This window comes from Oryza sativa, chromosome 5, assembly GCF_034140825.1.
Source record: "Oryza sativa Japonica Group chromosome 5, ASM3414082v1".
In the NCBI taxonomy this organism is placed as follows: Eukaryota; Viridiplantae; Streptophyta; class Magnoliopsida; order Poales; family Poaceae; genus Oryza; species Oryza sativa.
The window spans coordinates 25,365,001-25,384,054 of record NC_089039.1 but is presented as its reverse complement, the minus strand read 5'-3'; the positions used below and the strand labels follow the sequence as shown (position 1 = coordinate 25,384,054).

The 19,054-nt window shown below is 46.4% G+C and overlaps 3 protein-coding genes and 1 long non-coding RNA gene across 4 annotated transcripts; 2 read left to right on the top strand and 2 right to left on the bottom strand.

The window, feature by feature from the left end:
- Positions 1–603: 603 nt before the first annotated feature.
- LOC4339277 (protein LURP-one-related 5) lies at positions 604–1,632 on the bottom strand. The gene has a single exon (XM_015781975.3). It carries the CDS (start codon positions 1,480–1,482, stop codon positions 769–771), a length of 714 nt encoding a protein of 237 aa, XP_015637461.1. The 5' UTR covers positions 1,483–1,632; the 3' UTR covers positions 604–768.
- Positions 1,633–4,061: 2,429 nt separating this feature from the next.
- LOC4339276 (uncharacterized) lies at positions 4,062–7,154 on the top strand. Its single transcript, XM_015782681.3, has 6 exons — positions 4,062–4,437; positions 4,884–4,992; positions 5,718–5,848; positions 5,935–6,006; positions 6,349–6,498; positions 6,649–7,154. Exons 1-6 carry the CDS (start codon positions 4,240–4,242, stop codon positions 6,766–6,768), a joined length of 780 nt encoding a protein of 259 aa, XP_015638167.1. The 5' UTR covers positions 4,062–4,239; the 3' UTR covers positions 6,769–7,154.
- Positions 7,155–8,040: 886 nt separating this feature from the next.
- LOC4339275 (single-stranded DNA-binding protein, mitochondrial) lies at positions 8,041–12,972 on the top strand. Its single transcript, XM_015782342.2, has 8 exons — positions 8,041–8,278; positions 9,061–9,137; positions 9,219–9,382; positions 9,468–9,676; positions 9,814–9,914; positions 10,170–10,229; positions 10,396–10,449; positions 12,598–12,972. Exons 2-7 carry the CDS (start codon positions 9,068–9,070, stop codon positions 10,410–10,412), a joined length of 621 nt encoding a protein of 206 aa, XP_015637828.1. The 5' UTR covers positions 8,041–8,278; positions 9,061–9,067; the 3' UTR covers positions 10,413–10,449; positions 12,598–12,972.
- Positions 10,758–11,999, bottom strand: LOC112939054 (uncharacterized). Its single transcript, XR_003242476.2, has 2 exons — positions 11,340–11,999; positions 10,758–11,156 (listed from the first exon to the last, which is right to left on the bottom strand). It is a non-coding gene; the product is annotated as an uncharacterized lncRNA (long non-coding RNA).
- Positions 12,973–19,054: the final 6,082 nt, after the last annotated feature.

Below are 19,054 nucleotides of genomic sequence, written 5' to 3'. Positions count from 1 at the left end.
TAAAGAGCATGGCAACTGGGAAGATAATGTTTTTCTTATCCAAATGTGCTGTGATTTTAATAAGGTAATAATAATCCTATATGGGTTAGAGTTGTGATAACATCTGGCAGTGCCAGTATATATCTGTATAGGAATCAATCTGGAGTGCAATTATGCATATCTAAGACTCTTCTAGTAGTGATGTGACTCTCCTCTTTCATGCAGCCCAACGTCAGAAGTTTCGCTTGCCCATTTGTTGGGGTATGTTGATGTTTCCATTGTGCAAATCCAGCTCTGAAAGTGTCATTGTTTTGAAAATTCACACCGAAAGTGAAAGGGATATTAAATCGATTATGTGAATTAGTAGTTATACATTACTACCCACGAAAAAAAAAAAGACCTCCCCATTTTCTTGGTATGAAAACGACAGCTTCACTTCGCTGCCACACATGGATACCACTTGGTTTCCACCTTGTTGACTCCAAAATAAACCTTTTTTCTAAACGTAGTTAAGTTAGATCACCAAACTATAAACTGCTAGTACTATTCAGAGACAAAAATAATCCAAAAGGCATGAAAGAACAAGCAAAATAATTAACTATAGTTATTACTACTGTCAAAGGCTAACGTAATTAGGAGTAACTTGCATTTCGCTCAAAGCTACAAGCTCAATTCACAAGGCAAAATATTCAAACTTCGACAAGAAAACATACAAAAAAGAATTTGCAAGATGATACATATTTTACACATCTCTAAGCATGAACCCATTGATCCGATCACCGAAAGCTTTTACACCGGCGAACTGGCGACGGCGAGGTCCTCGCTCAGGTCGCCGTTGAGCTCGTCGCCGGTGATCCGGTCGAGAACGAGCACGATCCCCATGGCGAACGCGGCGTCGAACCCGGCGCGCAACCACAGCACGAACACGTCGCGCCCCATCACCACGTGCGCGTCCTCGTCCACCTTCCTCCGGACCTCCGCCACCACCACCTCCTCCTCCTCCTCCTCCCCGCCGCCGCCGGCGGGGGCAGCGGCCTTGACGGCCACCACGCGGCAGCAGCGGCGCGGGAAGGACCCGTCGACGCGGAACTCGCCGGCGGCGCCGGGGGCGAGGAGGTCGACGAGGACGGCGGCGGCGCCTGAGCCGACGCCGAGGATGGACGAGCGGCGGGCGGAGAAGAGCGGCTTCTGCCCCGAGGCGGCGCCGTCCCCGAGGAACCCGTCCCAGCGGTGGTGCAGGCTGGGGCGGCGGCGCCGGACGGTGAGCACGGGCTCCCCCTCGGGGCCGAGCAGCGCCAGGTCCCCCGCCGCCGCGCCGCCGCCGCACACCCCGCCGCGCCCGTACGTCTCCACCCTGAACGCCAGCGTCCCCGTCCCGTGGTCGTACGCCTCCAGCCCGTCGCCGGGGCAGAACAGCGTCGTCTTCCTCACCGTCAGCTCCCTGTCCTCCCCGCCGCCGCAGTGCTCCTCCCCCACTATCACCATCCTCTGCTGCTGCGCCATGGACGCAAAACGCAAACGCAAATCAAATCTCTCTCTCTCTCTCTCTCTCTCTCGCTCAACAACTCGCGTGGATTTGAAGGTGGAGAGGAGTGGGAGTGGAACGCGAGGTCGATCTCGCGCGGGGTTGCAATCGCGTCGCCTTTTCTCGGTGGGAGACGCCGTGATACACACACGTTTCACCTATACGGCTTCGTCTTCGTCGCGTGGTGGTGGTGGCGGTGGTGTGGGGCCACCAGCTAGTGGTAGCTAGGGCTCGCCGTCCGCCCGCGGTCAGTGGCCAAGTTAGAGACTTGTTAATTCGATTATTAACTAGTGTAAAGATCGAAATCATCCAAGTAAGTAAGGAATAAAGATTGGATGCCGACGGTTGTGAAGATAACCTAAACAACGGTCGATGCAATACACTTGTTGGATAAACTCGTAACTAAACTAGTACGGGTTCTCTCGTAGAATCATTCTATTCCGTCACTGTAATCATACGGAACAAAATTAACTTAGTCTAATCACACTTGATGGAATGGAACATGCCAAATGACAGCATGATGTGGAATTGCAGGTGATTTTTTTTTAAAAAAAAACAATTGCAGGTGAAAATTGAGAACGGTTTGCACAATTGAGCACGACGGATGAGCGGCCGCCTGCCACGTGGCGCGGACACTGCCACGAGCTTCCCCTCGTGCTGGGCTCCGGAGTTCTAGATTTCGGCACCGCCTCTGTCCCACCTTCGGGGCACAGGGCGCTCAGCGTGACAGCCTGAGCGTCATGGTTCACCTCTTTTTCTAAACAAGTTTTGGTCCCCGCAACTGTGAGATGAGTAGTCTCCGTCCGATTTTAAGAGTCGTTTTCGTCTATAATATTTGATCGTTTGTTTTATTTGAGCTAAACATAAAGTATTTATGTTTTATTATCTAATAATAATATGAATATTAATTATAAAAAAAATTAAGTACAATGAACGAGTGAATACAGAAATAGGGAGTAGTACTGATTGCAGGCCGCAGCATCAAAAAATGCTTTCCGGTTAACCTACCTCCGCTGTCACCATGTACACTAAGTAAAACAGCAGGACAAGACAACTAATCAGTACGGAGTAATCAACTATGGTCAGATTTGATTAAAAAACAACAACAGATTTGATCGGCGAAGCAGTAGTATAAAATGAAGGAGATTGAAGAAAACGAGAGGAGATCGATCTAGCTTGGGTCGCAGTACGTCGTACCTTCTTCGAATCGAATCGGTGGCCGTGTCCGGCGGCGGGGGCGGCGCGGCCATGTGTTAACGCGAGCTGGCTGCTGGCCAAGTGTCGAGCACCTGTCGTTCTCATGCGGACGCGGGCGGTAGAAGCTCACAGGCTAGCCGGTGACCGTGGAGGAGGCGGGCCGACGGCCGTCGCGGCCGTTAACCGAAGGCATATATATACGCGCGCCTATTACGATTTGTTTTGTGACAGATATGCATTTGCTTTCGAACCTGACAGACGTGAGACGTGGCCTACATAGCAGCCTCGCTTCCGCATTTGAATGCTCCATCTATACCAACAAACGTTTATTTTTCACCAATCTAGCACGTACCAGTAAAAAAACTAGAATACGTTAACTTCATTAAAATATAATGTAATTATTTCTCTCTTTATCTACTCCTAATACATTTATCATTTACTTTTACAAACTCTGATACAATGGTTGCTTTATAAAATTTTCTTTTATAAATAGGAGGATCCAAAAGTGATCTTATTTTATGACGAAGGGGTAGTAAATTATAAGTTATGTTCTAAAATATAAAATCTGATCACATAAGCTGTTTACAGTAGCATAAATCATAACAATTTAACAATTTGTTTTTCAATTGGAAACGGTTCGTATTGTGGTTGTTTGGGCACTTTTGTAAGCCTTGCATATCTATTGAGTAATGCCTGAGTCGCAGCATCAAGGTCTGACCTAAATTAAGCGAAGACGACCACTTCGCAGTATTGTGCCAATTCCAGTTTTAAACTATCGCAGACTTGTTGCATAGCTTTCGACTAAGCGGCAGGCCGATGTAACTTATGAATAAGCCAATTAGCCAACATTAATAGGAGGTCTAATTCCGCAACGAAAAAGCCCAAGAAACATAAAACAGTTCCGATGAAATCCATGGAGCTATTATGAGATAGCAAGCACTAGCTCCTAGCACGGCTTCATAAAAAAACAATCAAATTCTATAAATTTAAGCCGATTAAGATTAGATATAAAATTATCATGATCGGTAGAAGGAAATAGGCATAGAAATTAAACTAGAGATGGTATAGAAAATGACTGGAGTGATGGTTGTGAACTTGTGATCCATTGAGATGAGGAAGTACGCTAAAAAATATTTATATTGTGGTATAAATTTTGAACACTAGAAATATGTATATTTTGGAACAGAACAAGTATCATCTATCGATAGGATTAAAAAACCAAATTAAATATATTCACAACAACATCTGAGTCAATTTGTAGTAAAATTTATTCGAATTCTATCAACTTTCGTCGGTAACCGATTCATTCCTGAAAGCCCGGTGCATCTGCAAACAGCGTTTGATCCGATCCGGCCGGATTATCGTTCGTTCATCTAACTGCACGTCACGCCCTCCGCGTGTGCCTCCCCTTCGCCCGCTCGCTCCGTCGTTAAGCCAGATCGCCCGCCGCTCCGTGCCCTAGCGCCGCCGCCGCCGCCGCCGACACCGGAATCGCCGGGCAGACTGCGAGCGCGGAGCCACCAGCGTGGGGCGGCGGGATGGGCGAGGAGGCCAAGTACCTCGAGACGGCGCGGGCCGAGCGCTCCGTGTGGCTGATGAAGTGCCCCCCGGTCGTCTCGCACGCCTGGCAGGGCGCCGTGTCCTCCTCCGACGCCGCCGGCTCCAACCCTAACCCCGTCGTCGCCAAGGTCGTCCTCTCCCTTGACCTCCTCCGCTCCGAGGAGCCCTCCCTCCAGGCAAGCCTCCCCCGCCCACTCCCTCTCCCTTGCGGATTCGAATGGTAGTACATTCTCTTCGAGCAAAATGATATGACCCTATGGCCGTGGGGGTTGGTAATGTATGAACCTCAAATGTAGATTTCATGCATTATGCTTGGGAAAAATGGGACAAAATTCTGCACCGACCGTAACATAGATGTAGTGGTGGAGGGTTTGACTGCCGAATGTGATAATACGATTGATTGGATGGGTAACATTTCAGTTGATTTCCCATTTGCGAATTGCTAGACAGAATCAGATGCATTGAAGAGTGCAGAGGTTTAATTAGAGCGGGATACGTCATACTGCTCTGCTCTGTTTGATAATTGTTCCCCGTTCTATGTTAGTTTCATCACTCATTTCTTTTTGCTTGTGGTGCCTATAGTTACATCATTCATTATAACATGGTGCTATTGGCATGGCAGTTCAAGATGGAGATGGCTCAAACTAACACTGGCAATACACCAAAGAGTTACTCCTTGAATATGTCCAAGGATTTTGTACCAATGTGTGTTTTCTCTGAGTCTAACCAAGGTAGGAGTCCAATTCCCAGCTTGTTAACTTATACTGCTTGCGTTCTTTTTCTCTGTACATATTACTATCCTGATAGACATAGTTTTTACTCGTTCCTGTATGTCAGAAGTCTGTGTTCATACAATCATACTTGATTTTACCTGTATGAGTTTAGACATACTACGTTTGGGGCTTCCCACAAGTTTAAGTGCATGCTTTTGTACTATAAAGCATGAATCAGACTGGAATGAGTAGGTGACTAGGTGCTTATTGTTGGACATTTATTGATCCTATGTCTGGGGCTTCCTACAAGTTTGAGTGCATGCTTTGTACTATGAAGCATGGGTGACTAGGTGGTTATTGTAAGATCAGTATTTCCTAAACTTGTTTGTGGTTTAGTAGCCATCTATTTAGCACTTGTGCTAAGGGGCCTTCACATAATCCTTCGTGTGTGTGCATCTTTTGTCCAAGTTACTCCAATATATAGGAAAAATACTATCATGTTGTTTGCCAAAGTCAATGGTGTCCGGATTGATTTAATTAGTAAGTAGTAAGCCTTCAAGAATCTTGACTGGAGGTGAGCTATCACTGGCAGTTTACTGCGTTCCCAGTCAGAAAGTTACCCTTACTGGTTACCAGTGATTCTTATGGATTTTTTATTACTACTTACATTTTTGGGGATCTTTCAAGTTTCAATAGCATCTAAGTTTTGACTATCACCCAAAAATGACCTTTGTGTGTTGTAGGGAAACTTTCATGTGAAGGAAAAGTCGAGCATAAATTTGACATGAAGCCTCACAGTGATAATTTGGTGAACTATGGAAAGTTATGCCGTGAAAGGACACAAAAGTCCATGATCAAAACTAGAAAAGTGCAGGTGAAGTACTGCAGTCCTTCATTGGCTATCTTACATTACCGTAATTTTAAAGCATTCTGATTTGTGGTTTTGTTCCCTACTTGAAGGTAATTGAGGATCACAGAATGAGCCTGATACCGTTGCCTGGCATGGTTGGTCTCATACCTTCTGGTTCTAAGGTGCTTTCATTTTCCGAAATGAAGATTGAGATTTCCTTTTTGTTCTTCTGTTATCATTAATGATATAGATCAACATTCTTAATAACTCTAGGTGTTTAATTTCTGTGGTGGATGTTATTTCAAGTTAATAGAGTGCTATCTAGGTAGTAAGGATCTGCATACATGTTTTCTGATTTCTCTCTGATTATGGCTTATAAAATGAGTTCAGTACTTGATTTCCTCTACTTTTTTTTTTATCTTTACCATGTTGCCAAATGCCAATCATGTGGTCGGCCTCTTCATCTTGAACTACTCATCATCAGTTAAAGTTTCTCATAACACATTTAATTTTGTGCTCTTCAGGAGAAGAAGAAGCAAACACCAACCAAACCATCTGATGCAAAAAGAATACGTAGGGATCGCAGGGAACTGGAAAATATTATATTCAAGCTTTTTGAAAGACAGCCCAATTGGGCACTAAAGGCGCTGGTGCAAGAAACTGACCAGCCAGAGGTATATTCTTGATTTATTTGGCGTCTCTATTTTTAAGTGAAAAAAACATTGGTTAAGATACTTTATTTGTGGTGTTCCTATGAACAACAAATATTTTATTCATTACTCTCAATGGTTGCTTTGTGATTGTTTGTGCTTCGTTTTATGCAGCAATTCCTGAAGGAGATTCTGAATGATCTGTGTTTTTACAACAAACGAGGACCAAACCAGGGAACGCATGAGCTCAAGCCTGAGTACAAGAAATCTACAGGGGACACTGATGCTTCTTGAATATGCTAGTTCATTTAACTGCTTTCGGATAACCAACATACTCAACCTGTTGACTCTGAAGTCACGAACATTGAGTTGTGCAGACATCTCATATTTCAGTAACATTCGTTCTGCTGCTAAATGCTAAGAGGCATAGGCGAATAGTTGTAAGGATAGTTTGATACATTTATTAGAGAAAAGAATAGAAAAGAAAAATCTGGAATCTATGTTCAGGTAAAATAATGTGCCTGGTGGGAGTCGCAGCGTAGAGCATAGTCCTATTCATAATTTTCGTTGTTTATATGCTGTTTTTATGTCTCATTTCATCATTTGAAATGCAGGATTTATCTGATTCTTTGAAGATGTTTTTTTTATTACCAAGAATATTATGTCTTCATATTCTTATACCCCGTGTTTCCGTATTTCTTTATCAATTGAATCATATAGTTTTATTAATTAAGCAATGTTACCAACGCGTGACAAGGTGTTAGCCTCTCTTATCAGGGAAGAATAATTTTTTTTTAGAGAAGGGTATTTTCTACCCGGTTTCCATATCCAACCGGATATATACGGCCATTGAGATAGGGAATTTAGCCCCGCAAACAACCCAATCTAAAATTCGCTCCATAGGAGATTTGAACTTAGGACCTTTGGGTACTACTTAGGTCACTGTAACCACTAGGCTATATGCGCTTTCGTTACTGAGTTGCCAACGCGAGCATGAGACTACTAATTCCCGGTGGTAATGAAATGGTGCTTTGGCTTAACACCAACCGTAAAAGATTGATTTACTAGAGTGAATTGATCAATGCACCACTCTTTGGATTGGCACCCTAACGTTTTCCATCTCTAACTCAGTGTCAGATTTGTTACTTTCGTTACTCAACAAGAGTTGGATCAAATTTTGGATACTTGTGGCAATCTTTTAAAACTGTTAAACTGTGTATTTTGTATGAAAACTTTCAACAAGATTAATCCATTTTTTCAAGTTTGTAATAATTAAGATTCAATTAATCACACGTTATTATCACATCGTTTTACGTAAAACACTCGATCTTTATCTTCATCTTCAGAAGATTCAAACACCACCTAATTCACCTTTTGCATTTATCATTTTTTTTCCTATTTCAAGACAAGAGGAGGGGGTTCTCAAGTTTGAAGTTTCAACCCAGAACCATGATGAGAAGCAGAAGTCTCGACTCTCAAGGATAGCAGCAACCCACTAACTTTGGTGCAGGTTCGGCCCGTTACGCCAGGAGAAGCAGAAATATCCAGGCCCGGCCCAAAGTTTTCACAATAACTCAACCTTTTGATCTCGCTACGAAGCTCCTCCGCTCCACCCAGGCACGAGCGCCGCCGCGGCCGACTCCACCGGACACCACCCAACGCCGCCAGCCGCCTCCTCCCATCCTCCCTCGATCCGTACGGATAGCCTCCCCGCTCGCTCGGTCTGCGCCCGTCGTCGTCGTCCCGCCGTCTTATCCCTCCCGCGACTCGGCGACGCGCGAAGGCCTCCGGCGCGGGGCTGAAGGTACGTCCTTTTCCCGAGCTCGTTCTACTGTTCCAACTCTGCCATGGCTGCAGTTTTCCATTTTGGGCTGGGTCTGCCACTGTTCTATGGGGTATGCAACTGTTGTCGACGTCGCGTGAAGCCCCTGAATGGCCAGTGTGCGATGCTTGCAAGGTGTTTGTTAAAATGTCTCGGTAGAATATCTTGGACCGTTTGCATATTTTATCCATGCAAAGTTTAGTCCAGTAGGCTGTTAATTTTTCTGTGATTGCCTATTTAGATTTTAGGTGGTGTTAATTCAGCCTCCTGAAGAGGGTGGTTATTGGATACTACGATCCTAGAATGCCGCTGCAGCTTAGCTAGGCGGATCAGCCGCTTAGGCAGGTAGAGCAGCTTCCTTGTCTTGGCCGGATGTCGTCCCTGAGGTTCCAACGGAATGGAGCTGCTGTAGCTGAATAAGACCATAAGTTGTTTTTGTGCAGGAAAGAATAAGCAGAACTGTCATGGAACTCCTCTGCACTGTTGAGACAAACCTGGGATGCCTCATCATAAAGAATAAGTGTCTCCCACGTGATAGGCCATCCTGATGCACCTTATTTCCTCATGTAGTTTTTTCCTTGTAGAAGGTCACACTGAACAAATGCTTTTGAGAATAGAACTGCTACCAGGAAAATGTTGAATGAAGTTGACGACTGTGATGTTTATGTTGTTTTGAAATCCATTAAAGGAATAGGAAAAAAATATATGTTCTGATGATTATTTTTATGATTTTATTATTTAACGTTTTTCCTCAATGTGCGTAGATTTACCATGAATTCTCTCAGCAATGGATTACTGAAGGGCTTGAGGAGGGTCTTAGAACAGCAGAGAAAACCAATTGGTGGGTTGTTTTTCATGGTTGTTTCAAGATTTCTACTCAGTTTTTACTGAGTAAGTTTTGATTAAATATTTGTCTGTGTAGATTTCTACAGAAAATCTCAAGCTTGGAGTTCTACTGTTTCCTTTTCTGATATTGATGAGAAGAGTGAAATGGGAGGTGATGATGATTATACAGATTCAAGACGAGAGTTAGAACCCCAAAGCGTAGACCCCAAGAAGGGCTGGGGATTCCGTGGTGTTCACAGGGTATTTAAGTATAATATGAAAAGGATACTTCATGTTTTGGTTTTCAAGCTTAACTTGGTATTAATTGATTGTTTCAACTTTCTAGGCTATAATATGCGGAAAAGTCGGACAGGTTCCTGTGCAGAAAATTTTAAGGAATGGTCGTACAGTGACTGTTTTTACAGTTGGAACTGGTGGCATGTTTGACCAGAGGGTAGTAGGGGATGCAGATCTGCCAAAGCCAGCTCAGTGGCATCGGATAGCCATTCATAATGACCAGCTAGGTGCTTTTGCTGTCCAGAAGCTGGTGAAGAAGTACGTGGTTTCAGTGAGAAGATCACCCTTTTTCTTTTCTCCATACAAGTATACAACTATATACCATTTCCTAGTTCTATGGCTTGAAATTCTTTTTTACTGTGGTTGGTGCTGTCTTTGTTCTTGCCTTATTTCAGTTCTGCAGTTTATGTTGAGGGTGATATTGAAACCAGAGTATACAATGACAGCATTAATGATCAAGTGAAAAATATACCAGAGATTTGTCTTCGACGCGATGGTATGTTGATCTGCCATTCCACTAGAAACTTTGTGGTAGTAATATTTTATAGCAAGAATAAATAACGTTTGAAGTTTGAACAATTTTCTCGGGGTAACTCCATAACTCTGTTACCAAACTGGACACAGAAGCCTGCTGCTTTGTTTAATTATACTGCATTTGAGTAATGTTGATAGCTATTCTTTTGTACTTATTTATTTTGATTGTCTTTGTTGTTGTAAAAGCTTATCCTTGGAAAAATATTTATATGTACAGGTAAGATTCGGCTGATTAAATCTGGCGAGAGTGCTGCTAGCATTTCATTAGATGAGCTAAGTAAGTTCACTGAAAACCTTAATATTCTGATTTATGAGAATCTTGCATTACTTGTATTTGTTGTGATTATGCAACTATGATTGGTCTCCACAATTATCTGCATGCAGATGTCCAGTGTTTTAGATTTTAGTATTTACCATTTAATCATGACAACCTTTGTATGCAGGAGAAGGATTGTTCTAGTTTGAAAGATCTCAGCACAAGCAGGCCAGGAGTACAGGCATGTTTCAACTCTTTTGTTGATTGTTTTAACAGTATTAGGATTTTGACTTCTAAGAAGTGTCCATGCACCCTGTTAGCTGTGGGTCATGTGTTTTTTATTAATTTGAACTTGAAATGTGCATATTGTGAATTATCTGTAGAACACCTTCAGCTTTCAATCAAGCATTTCCCTGCCAATACTTATCTGTCATTGATTGGTGCCTCGTGCTATCTTTCAGTAGAAAGTGATATTTTGATGCCTTTACCAGGCTCATTTCTTCATAAGTTTCTCATAGCGTGGTATTTTACTTGTATCGCGTCTTCATCTTAATGAAATATGTTGTTACAACTTCAGCTTGTTACATAAGGGTGATTACAAATTATAAGAAATGTCATAGATTCACGGATCTTGCGAATCAAATATTACAAACCTGGAATGGTAGAGTACCTAATTCTATTTATATTTCTTCACTCTATTTGTACATGTTGCTGATAGATTCTCCCTGGGGTATTTGTACATGAATAGTTGCACAGTGACAATCTTAGGCCAATTTGTTCAATGATTTTAAGAATGTAAGACACTGAACCATAACTAGTCTCTAGTTGGTGGAATAAAAGTGATCACTTGTCATTATTAATTTTCATCATAGATCATCAAAATCAATTAGGTGAGAAACAAACCTCTGAGTAAATATTCTCGAGTGGCGAAGAAGAACACAGGATAACCTGCATGTTCACACAAAAGCATAGTATCTCTTGTCAACGAAGTTTGTAGATCTTCATGCTGAAATGTTGTGATCTTGAAACTTATTCATATGACCAAATTGTATTTACACTTGACATGTTGCCAGGGAATATAAAAGGTAATACTAGTAAATTAACTGTTGAGTAGGTTGAGAGAAATCTTACATCAGTCACACCCTTATCTAAAAGCATAATTCTGATGTTCTTCGCTTTGGAACCTTGTCAATTGTCACCAAGTAAGAATGGGTGTGCTTTTGATGGTATTTCAGGCTTTACCTTATCCTTTGACCTCTTTCTGAGCATCTCCTTCATGCCATCCGCCACCTTGACTGCAGGGCTTGATAGTGCCATCCTGCAGAATGCCATATGAGCTTTGATAGCATCTTCGATGCCATCCTGTTCTCTTCTGTCTTTACTGAGCTCATCCCCTACCGCCTCTGAGCATAAGCCACAAAGCCATTTCCCTCCGAAGTTTGCCTTGACATTCTCTATGTATTCCTGGGTGCAATCCTCTTCCAGGCCACAGCACGCACACCTCACTGATTCAATGTCCATCTTCAATGCTGATGCCTGATGGAAAGAGGACTAAAAGAACAATAGTAGATGCATGGGAGTAGAGAAGGAGAAAGAAGGTGGGAGAAGGCAAATAGAAGGAAACAGTATGGAGTTCAGGACTAGGTTGCTGCTTGTGTGGATAATTTTTGTAGACCTCTCCTTCCTTTTGGATTGGCTTGTTTAGCTTGGTATGTTATTGAAATTTTGAGATTTGCCCAGACCCATAGTATCTTCAACAGTGTACTACCTCGTGAAAGAATAAGAAAGATAATATGATTTTTTTGATGCCTACCAGTTTCCTAGGTAAAAATATAGGAAACCGTAGTTCACATGACTGCAACTGTGTTGAAGGTAAAGGCAGGAGCAGGTTCCCATAGCCTGAATTAGCTAGTACAGTTTTGTTTTTCCTGTGTGAAGACGCACGATGGATGACAAATAAACATGCTATAAGATCCAAATGAAAATGCAAAAGAAAAGTTATTCCCATATCTAAAAATTGTATACTTGATCACATGCGGTCAATTAGCCATCTACATATGCACATTACAAAGAACACAACACAAGCTTATCTACCTTTAGTGAAGGAGTGGGGGCATATCACCATCACATTAGCTTATCCTTTTACGACAGTATAAATTTCAATGATTTTGTTTTATATAAGTCTTTACATGATGATGTCTTTAAAGGTTGTTACATGCCTAATATGTGTGATATATACTAGAAATGTCAGACACCTGGTTTCTAACGCAACAACCTTGTTTAGGTTGATTACTGAAATGTCGCACTCCTAATATTAGTCGCATCGCCTTCGTTTGTACGTATATACTTTTCTGGGCAGGTCGTAACCTGTTTATCTGTGCATTATTAGGTTCAAAAGATAAAGTGGATACGTGCAGGCTCAACGATGATGCTGGCCTCTCAAAGAAAAGAAAAACGACGATGCTGCTTCACCGAAGCGAAATTTGTTGTAGCAGGCATGTGAACCTTGTCCTGGCCGCCCTTCCAGTCGTATTTTCATTATCAACATCCTTTAATGTACTCTTGATTAACATCTTAGCAGTCAAATTTACAGTAGTGTCATGGTGTGTATGTGTTGGGAACGTATTGCTTTGGTGGCTATACGTCTTGTCACGACAACACGACGATGTAACGATGAATTCTCGTTGTTTTGGTACACGGGGTAGATGCGCTCAGCCTAACTGCTCGTGTCGCAACTCGCAAATGCAGCGTCTTTTTCTGTCGAGTTGTCAGAGTGAATCCTCCACGTGTTATAATAAGTCTTTCAGATCCGTTGATCTTAAAAAAAATGATTAGGTGCTTAGCTAGGCTCTGTTGAGAACATGGAAGCTACAGGAATTCTGCAGAATTGCTGGTGAAACATATCATTTCTTCCCAGCGTCTGAAACTGCATTCAATAGGTGCAAGAACACCGGTAGAAAAGATGATCTTTGGAGTAGATCAGCAGCGTAGACGGACAAACAGCTCTGCGCTTGTTTCCATATGATGCTAGCGCGGAAGGACATTATTGGGAAACTATTAACTCTCGAGTGAACGTGTCACTCGTTGTTTACGTGTTACTTAAATTGTTATGTAAAAAATTCTAAAAAATATATTAACATGTAATAAATCACTCCGCAAGCATGCAAAATTAAACTTAACTTTTAAGTATTGCAACGAAAAAAGAAATTTATTTTTGAATACACATTAAATAGTTGTAGTCTAATTTGTTTTTTTCGTTGTGAATTGTGGAAATTGAATTTTAACTTTCATATTTGTGGAGTGATATATCATATATTAATACATATTTTAAATTTTCTCATAACTCAAATATACAAATAACGAAGGAATGACCTATAGTTTAAAATCCACTCTCAACATTATTGTCCTCCGGCCGTAGGGTGGAACAGTAGTGCCTTCTGTGCAGAGAGAGGAACGCGTACGTCATGCACGTTGTCGCCTCGTTGTCTCCTCGGCACCTGAGACAGCGAACTTCCCCCGCCCGCCCACCCGCCGCCGTGCCGCTCTGGCCACGCGTGGCGAGGAGAGGAGGCGGCCATGGACGCATCGGCATGTCCATGCGTGGCGCGCTGGGTGCCCGGCCGGAGGGTCACGGGGACGACGGGGGCGGAGGGCGCCGTTGCACGTGGCTCGGACAGTCGGACACCACAGGGTTGCCCCTGCCCAGCCCGCTCGATCGACAGCACAGCCGCCCGTGGGAGGAGGCACTGCTCGCGTGCGCCACGTGAACGATCTCTCCATCCGTCGTCTGCAAGGGGGGCCCGGTAATATGCCGTCGGTCGGACGCCGCCGCTGTCTGCTTGTCTTGACGTGTTACGGGTGCAACGTACGCGGCCGGCGGCGTACGGTACCGCGTCAGCAGCGGCGGCTCCAGGATCAATTCGTTGGGTGGTCCTACTTGGCGTGCCAAATTGTCATAATGTTATAAAATCAAGTCAAAATTATCAAATACAGTGGTAATATAATTCAAATATTGCAATATAGCTCAGAACATTACAAATTAATTAAAACCAACATTTAAGTTCGAAGTTACGGAAGTTATTACAACATAAATAATTCAAATATCTTACAATGTCTCTATTCCTTTTCACGTGCCACTGCAATTTACACCACAAATTAATGAGAAACTAAGTCGTATTGACTACTAACTAAGTTGTTGCTTAAAAAAAATCTAAGTTTCAGTTTTTATTCACATTTTTTCATCCATATTTTTCATTCACCATCACAATGACCGGTCTATTCAAAGTAAATACAAAAGACTACGAATGACTAAATGAGTAACTCACATATGCCAAATTGCCAATGCACTAGGCAGACAGGCAGTAGGCAGTCGGCAGGCAGGGGCCGGCCGGCCGGGGGCAGGGCGGCTCGCCGGCTCGTCAGTCTCGGCCAGCAGGAGGGATCAGCCGTCGCGCCGCAAACCCGCCGCCGCCGTGCGGTGTGGCGGGGTCATCAGCTGGCCGCCGCCGGCCGGAGTGCTGCCGAGTGCTGCGCCAGGCCCGGGCTGTGGCGGTCGACGGGCGGCGGCTGCAGGCGTCAGGCGAGGGTGGGAGGGGCAGCAGGTGGCCAGGCGATGGCCTCCGGCGCAGCAGCGCTGGCCGACTGACGGGAGAGCGAGAGGAGCGGGAGACGGCGACGGGAGACCGAGAGGCGGCACGATTTGGGGAGGATTGGAGAGCCGAGCGTCTGCCGCCTACGTGCGCCTCTCCTCTGCCAGCTGAGCTAACCCTAACACATTTGGTGGGCTCTTTTTTTTGTGTGGGCCGTCGGGGGGGGGGGGGGCGCTCCTGGGCCAAAATTCTGCTGGAGCCACCCCTGCCGTCCAGCGCGGCTAGATCATATGCACAGTACGCGTCGGGATTTCGAGGGCCGACTTCTAACTTGTTTGTCATCTGGAATGGCAATGGATCTGGCTTCACTCACCGTCATAGCACATGTTGATACTACCACTGTCGCTGGCGCGGTGGCGCCCTTGCTCTTCGATCATCCTCGTCGTCGGCTCGTCGCCATCGTCGGCGTGTGAAGCGGCAGGAGTTGAGCACTTGGGCCTGGGCATTGGCCGAGCAGTGGCCACTGCGTGTGCGCGTACGTTGCGCCGAGCACGGCCGCGCGGGTGACGAGGAGGCGGCCGCATCCGCCGGCCTAGCGGGATGAGGGTCCCGTACTCCATACATGGAGAACGACTGCCGCGTCGGCCTGCGTGAGCGCAGGCGCCAAGAGTGGTACGTCACGGACGCGGCCTGCCTGGGCGGGGGATGACCAGTTTGAATAAGTTCACTTCATGACCCTCAAAAGTGATCGGAATCTAATTCATGACCCTAAACCGCAAAACCAGATATCTTGACCCCTAAACTTTGAAATCCTGGGCAACCCGACTCCCATGGCAGTTTTGCGAGCGGTTTTCGCTGACGTGGCAGTTGGACCCGGTCAACATCGCTGACGTGTCGGTGGTAGTTGGGAATAAATAGCGCGTGCTCTCTCGCCTATCTACTCTCTCGCTCGTTCCCCATCCCTACTACAAGCGGCGGCGGAGAGGGATACGACGGTGAGGGTTACGGCGGCGAAGCGGCGACAGCGACGAGTGTCGACGAATGGCAAGCTCGAGGAGTGAGGGCTCGTCGGCGTCCTCTAGGCGCACATCTCCATCCCCCATCCCGTATCGGGTTGGGCCTCTGGAGTATCAGCCGGCGGTGGCATGCAGGTGCGGTAGCAAGGCGGCGAGGTGGATTTTGTGGAGCCCGGACAATCCCGGCCGCCGCTACTTCAAATGTGCAGACGCAAGGGTGAGTTTTGATATGGTTTTCAATTTTTTTGGCTGAGTTCTAGGGTTTCATTTATTTACTGTTGCAGAGTGGAGGTTGCGATTTTTTTGCTTGGGTTGATGGTCCGACTAGCAGCTTCTTGAGAGAAGTGCTAAACGATTTGTGGGACGAAGTGTGGAAGCTCAGGAGGGAGAAGGCATAGCTATTGGCTGCTGTTCAAGAAGGAAGATCTGTGGAATCAGAGCTGGATTTAGCTAGAAAGGAATTGGCCACATCAAGGAATGCTGTTGGTGAGAAGGAAGCTATTGTAGGGATGATGAAGGATAGGAATAATAGGTTGGAGTTAGAGATATTTGTGATGTTGTTGGTAGTTCTAGGTCTTGTTGTTGTTGTTTTTACCATGTTGATGGGTAGGAAATGAATGTTATCTTATCTTGTTGTTGTCATGCTGTCATCTGTATCGGGTTGGAATTGAAATTGGTGATGCTGTCATTTGTCATTTGTGGTGCTGTCATCTTGTTGTTGTCGAATCTGGAATGGAAATTTGTTTGGAATATTGGATGGTTATTTGCAGTTGAAGTGAGTAGGTTCTGTTCAATTGGAATGGGCAAGTTGCAGTGAATGGATGGATGTACTGGGTTCAATGAAAATGTGGCATTTTAGTGTACATTATACTCTCAGTTTAGCAGGAAATGAGTTATGCAATAGGGTACTGACGGAGCGTGGGGCTCCTCACCGGGAGACCGCGCAGGCCCCCCTTTGCCGGTTCGGCCGGGGACCCTGGGTGAGATTCTAAGCTCTTGGTCTGTGGAAGGTTCGCGAAAATGGAAGAAGCACACAAGACACGGGCGATGTATACAGGTTCGGGCCGCTGAGAAGCGTAATACCCTACTCCTGTGTTCTGGTGGATCTGTGTATGAAAAACTACAAAGAGCTGGAGGGTCAGAGAGCTTTTACTCTAGAAACCCTCTCCTCTGGTTCTCAATCCAGCCTTGATCGTTCTGGATCCGAATCCCCTTTCTAAGTGGGCAAGGTCCTCCTTTTATATCTCAAGGGGATACCACATGCACCATCTCTTCTTTTTTGTGTGGGGACTTATTCTCTCTTCCCCCAAACTTGGCTTGACTTCTCTTCATAAATGGACGGAGATTTGTATGGTTGCCGTCCGAATGACCTTCTGATGGGACGGCCCATACCTACCTCCACTTCCGCCGGAAGCAGGCGCGACGTGGGAACATGGCTGTCTGCCGTCGACATGACCAGTGTCAGACCGGTCACAAATCGGTCATTCTTGTCCACCACGTGTCAGTTTAGCAATCTGCATGTTCGCCCTTCTTCATACAATGTCTTGCTTGTAATGGTTAGGATGAAGCCTGGCATATATCTGACCGGGACCAACGTGCCATCTCCAGGAGGTAACACGCCGGCTCCGGCTAGGGACGAGTGCTTGGAGGCTCTCATCCTGACGGGATGGGGCGAGGCGTGTGTCAGACCGCCTGTCGCCACCTAACCCACGATCCGATCGGTCTGTGACTGGTCACAGACCGGATAAACGAGCGCGCTGCACTGCGTTACATGCGGCGTGACGCGCTCGTCTAAACCGCAATAAATGCGGTTAGGTGAGCCCCGTTGTGCTCACCCAACCCATACACGCGGCGCCAAACCCACAAGGGGTCGGGGCGCCTCAGCCCTCGGGGCCGAAGCGGGAGTGGTCCGACTCCTCGGGGAGACGAAGAGGGGGGGCGGCCACGTCACCCTCGGGCCCGACTCCCCCGAGGGGGTCAGGCCTCGTGGGTGATTGCTCCTGCCCAAGCCCCTAGTCAGGATACTCCCGGTCCCATGTCACCGACAGTAGCCCCCGGCGTTATGCCAGGGCGATCGCCCTCCTCGAGAGAAGCGGTCGGGCGTGACGCCACTTCCCAAAGCCTGGTGACAGGTGGGACCGGTCTCCACAGTTGGGCAGAAACCCAACGGTCGCAAATCACGCACTCCGGCAACGGTAACTCGACTGTCAATAATGAGCGGCCTCTTCAAGGCTGCCACATTACTCGAGTAGCACATGAATCGGGATGAGCCGGTTCGTTTTGCCTGGAGATATGGTGATGGCGCTTCGGTCGGCGAGCGTAATTAACGCACGCACGATATGTTCCATCTCGACTGCCTCAGCCGCATATCCACCTCATGCGCCGCAAGCGGGCGTATGGGATTAGTGGAAGCGTGGGCGCGAGAAACGAGGGAGCGAAATAGTGGGCGCGAGAAGCGAGGAGCCGGGCACAGCGTTGGCAAGGGTATAAAGATACCGAGGAAGAGATTTGCTTCCTTCCTTTCGCCATTATTCCCCTTGTCTTCGCCGCTTGCGCCCTAACTCCTTCTTTCCTGTGCCCTACCTTCGCCACACGCGCTCGCTCTCAAACATTTCTTCTTCCGGCGTCATGGCACGGGGCTCCGCTCTGCTCGATGGTAGCGTGCTGCCGCCTTCCCGCATCGTGAGCGAGAGGCAGGCCGGGCTGCCGCGCCGCTTCATGCCGGAACCTGCCACCGGCCGGGAGATAGTCACGCTGGGCGAGGGACGCCCGGCGCCATGCTACCCGGGGCGGTCCGTCTTCTTCCTCCCTTTTGCAATGGCAGGGCTGGTTCCGCCATTTTCTTCTTTCTTCATGGATGTTCTGGAGTTTTACGATCTCCAGATGGCGCATCTCACCCCCAACGCGGTAATGACATTGGCCATCTTCGCGCACCTGTGCGAGATGTTCATCGGAGTGCGCCCATCCCTTCGGCTGTTCCGGTGGTTCTTCACCGTACAGTCGGTGTCGCCGCCGTCGGTGGTTGGTGGCTGCTACTTCCAGCCGCGGGGGCCGGTGCTGAACCGCTACATCCCCTGCGTCCTCCGCAAGAAGTGGGATGACTGGAAGAGCGACTGGTTCTACACTCCCCTCGCCGACGAAGCGCGCCTCCGACTTCCGAGCCAGCCCCCGGCGCAGGCCTTCAGCTGGCGGGCGCCGGTAGATCTGGGAGATGGCTATGATGCCGTCCTCGACCGCCTGG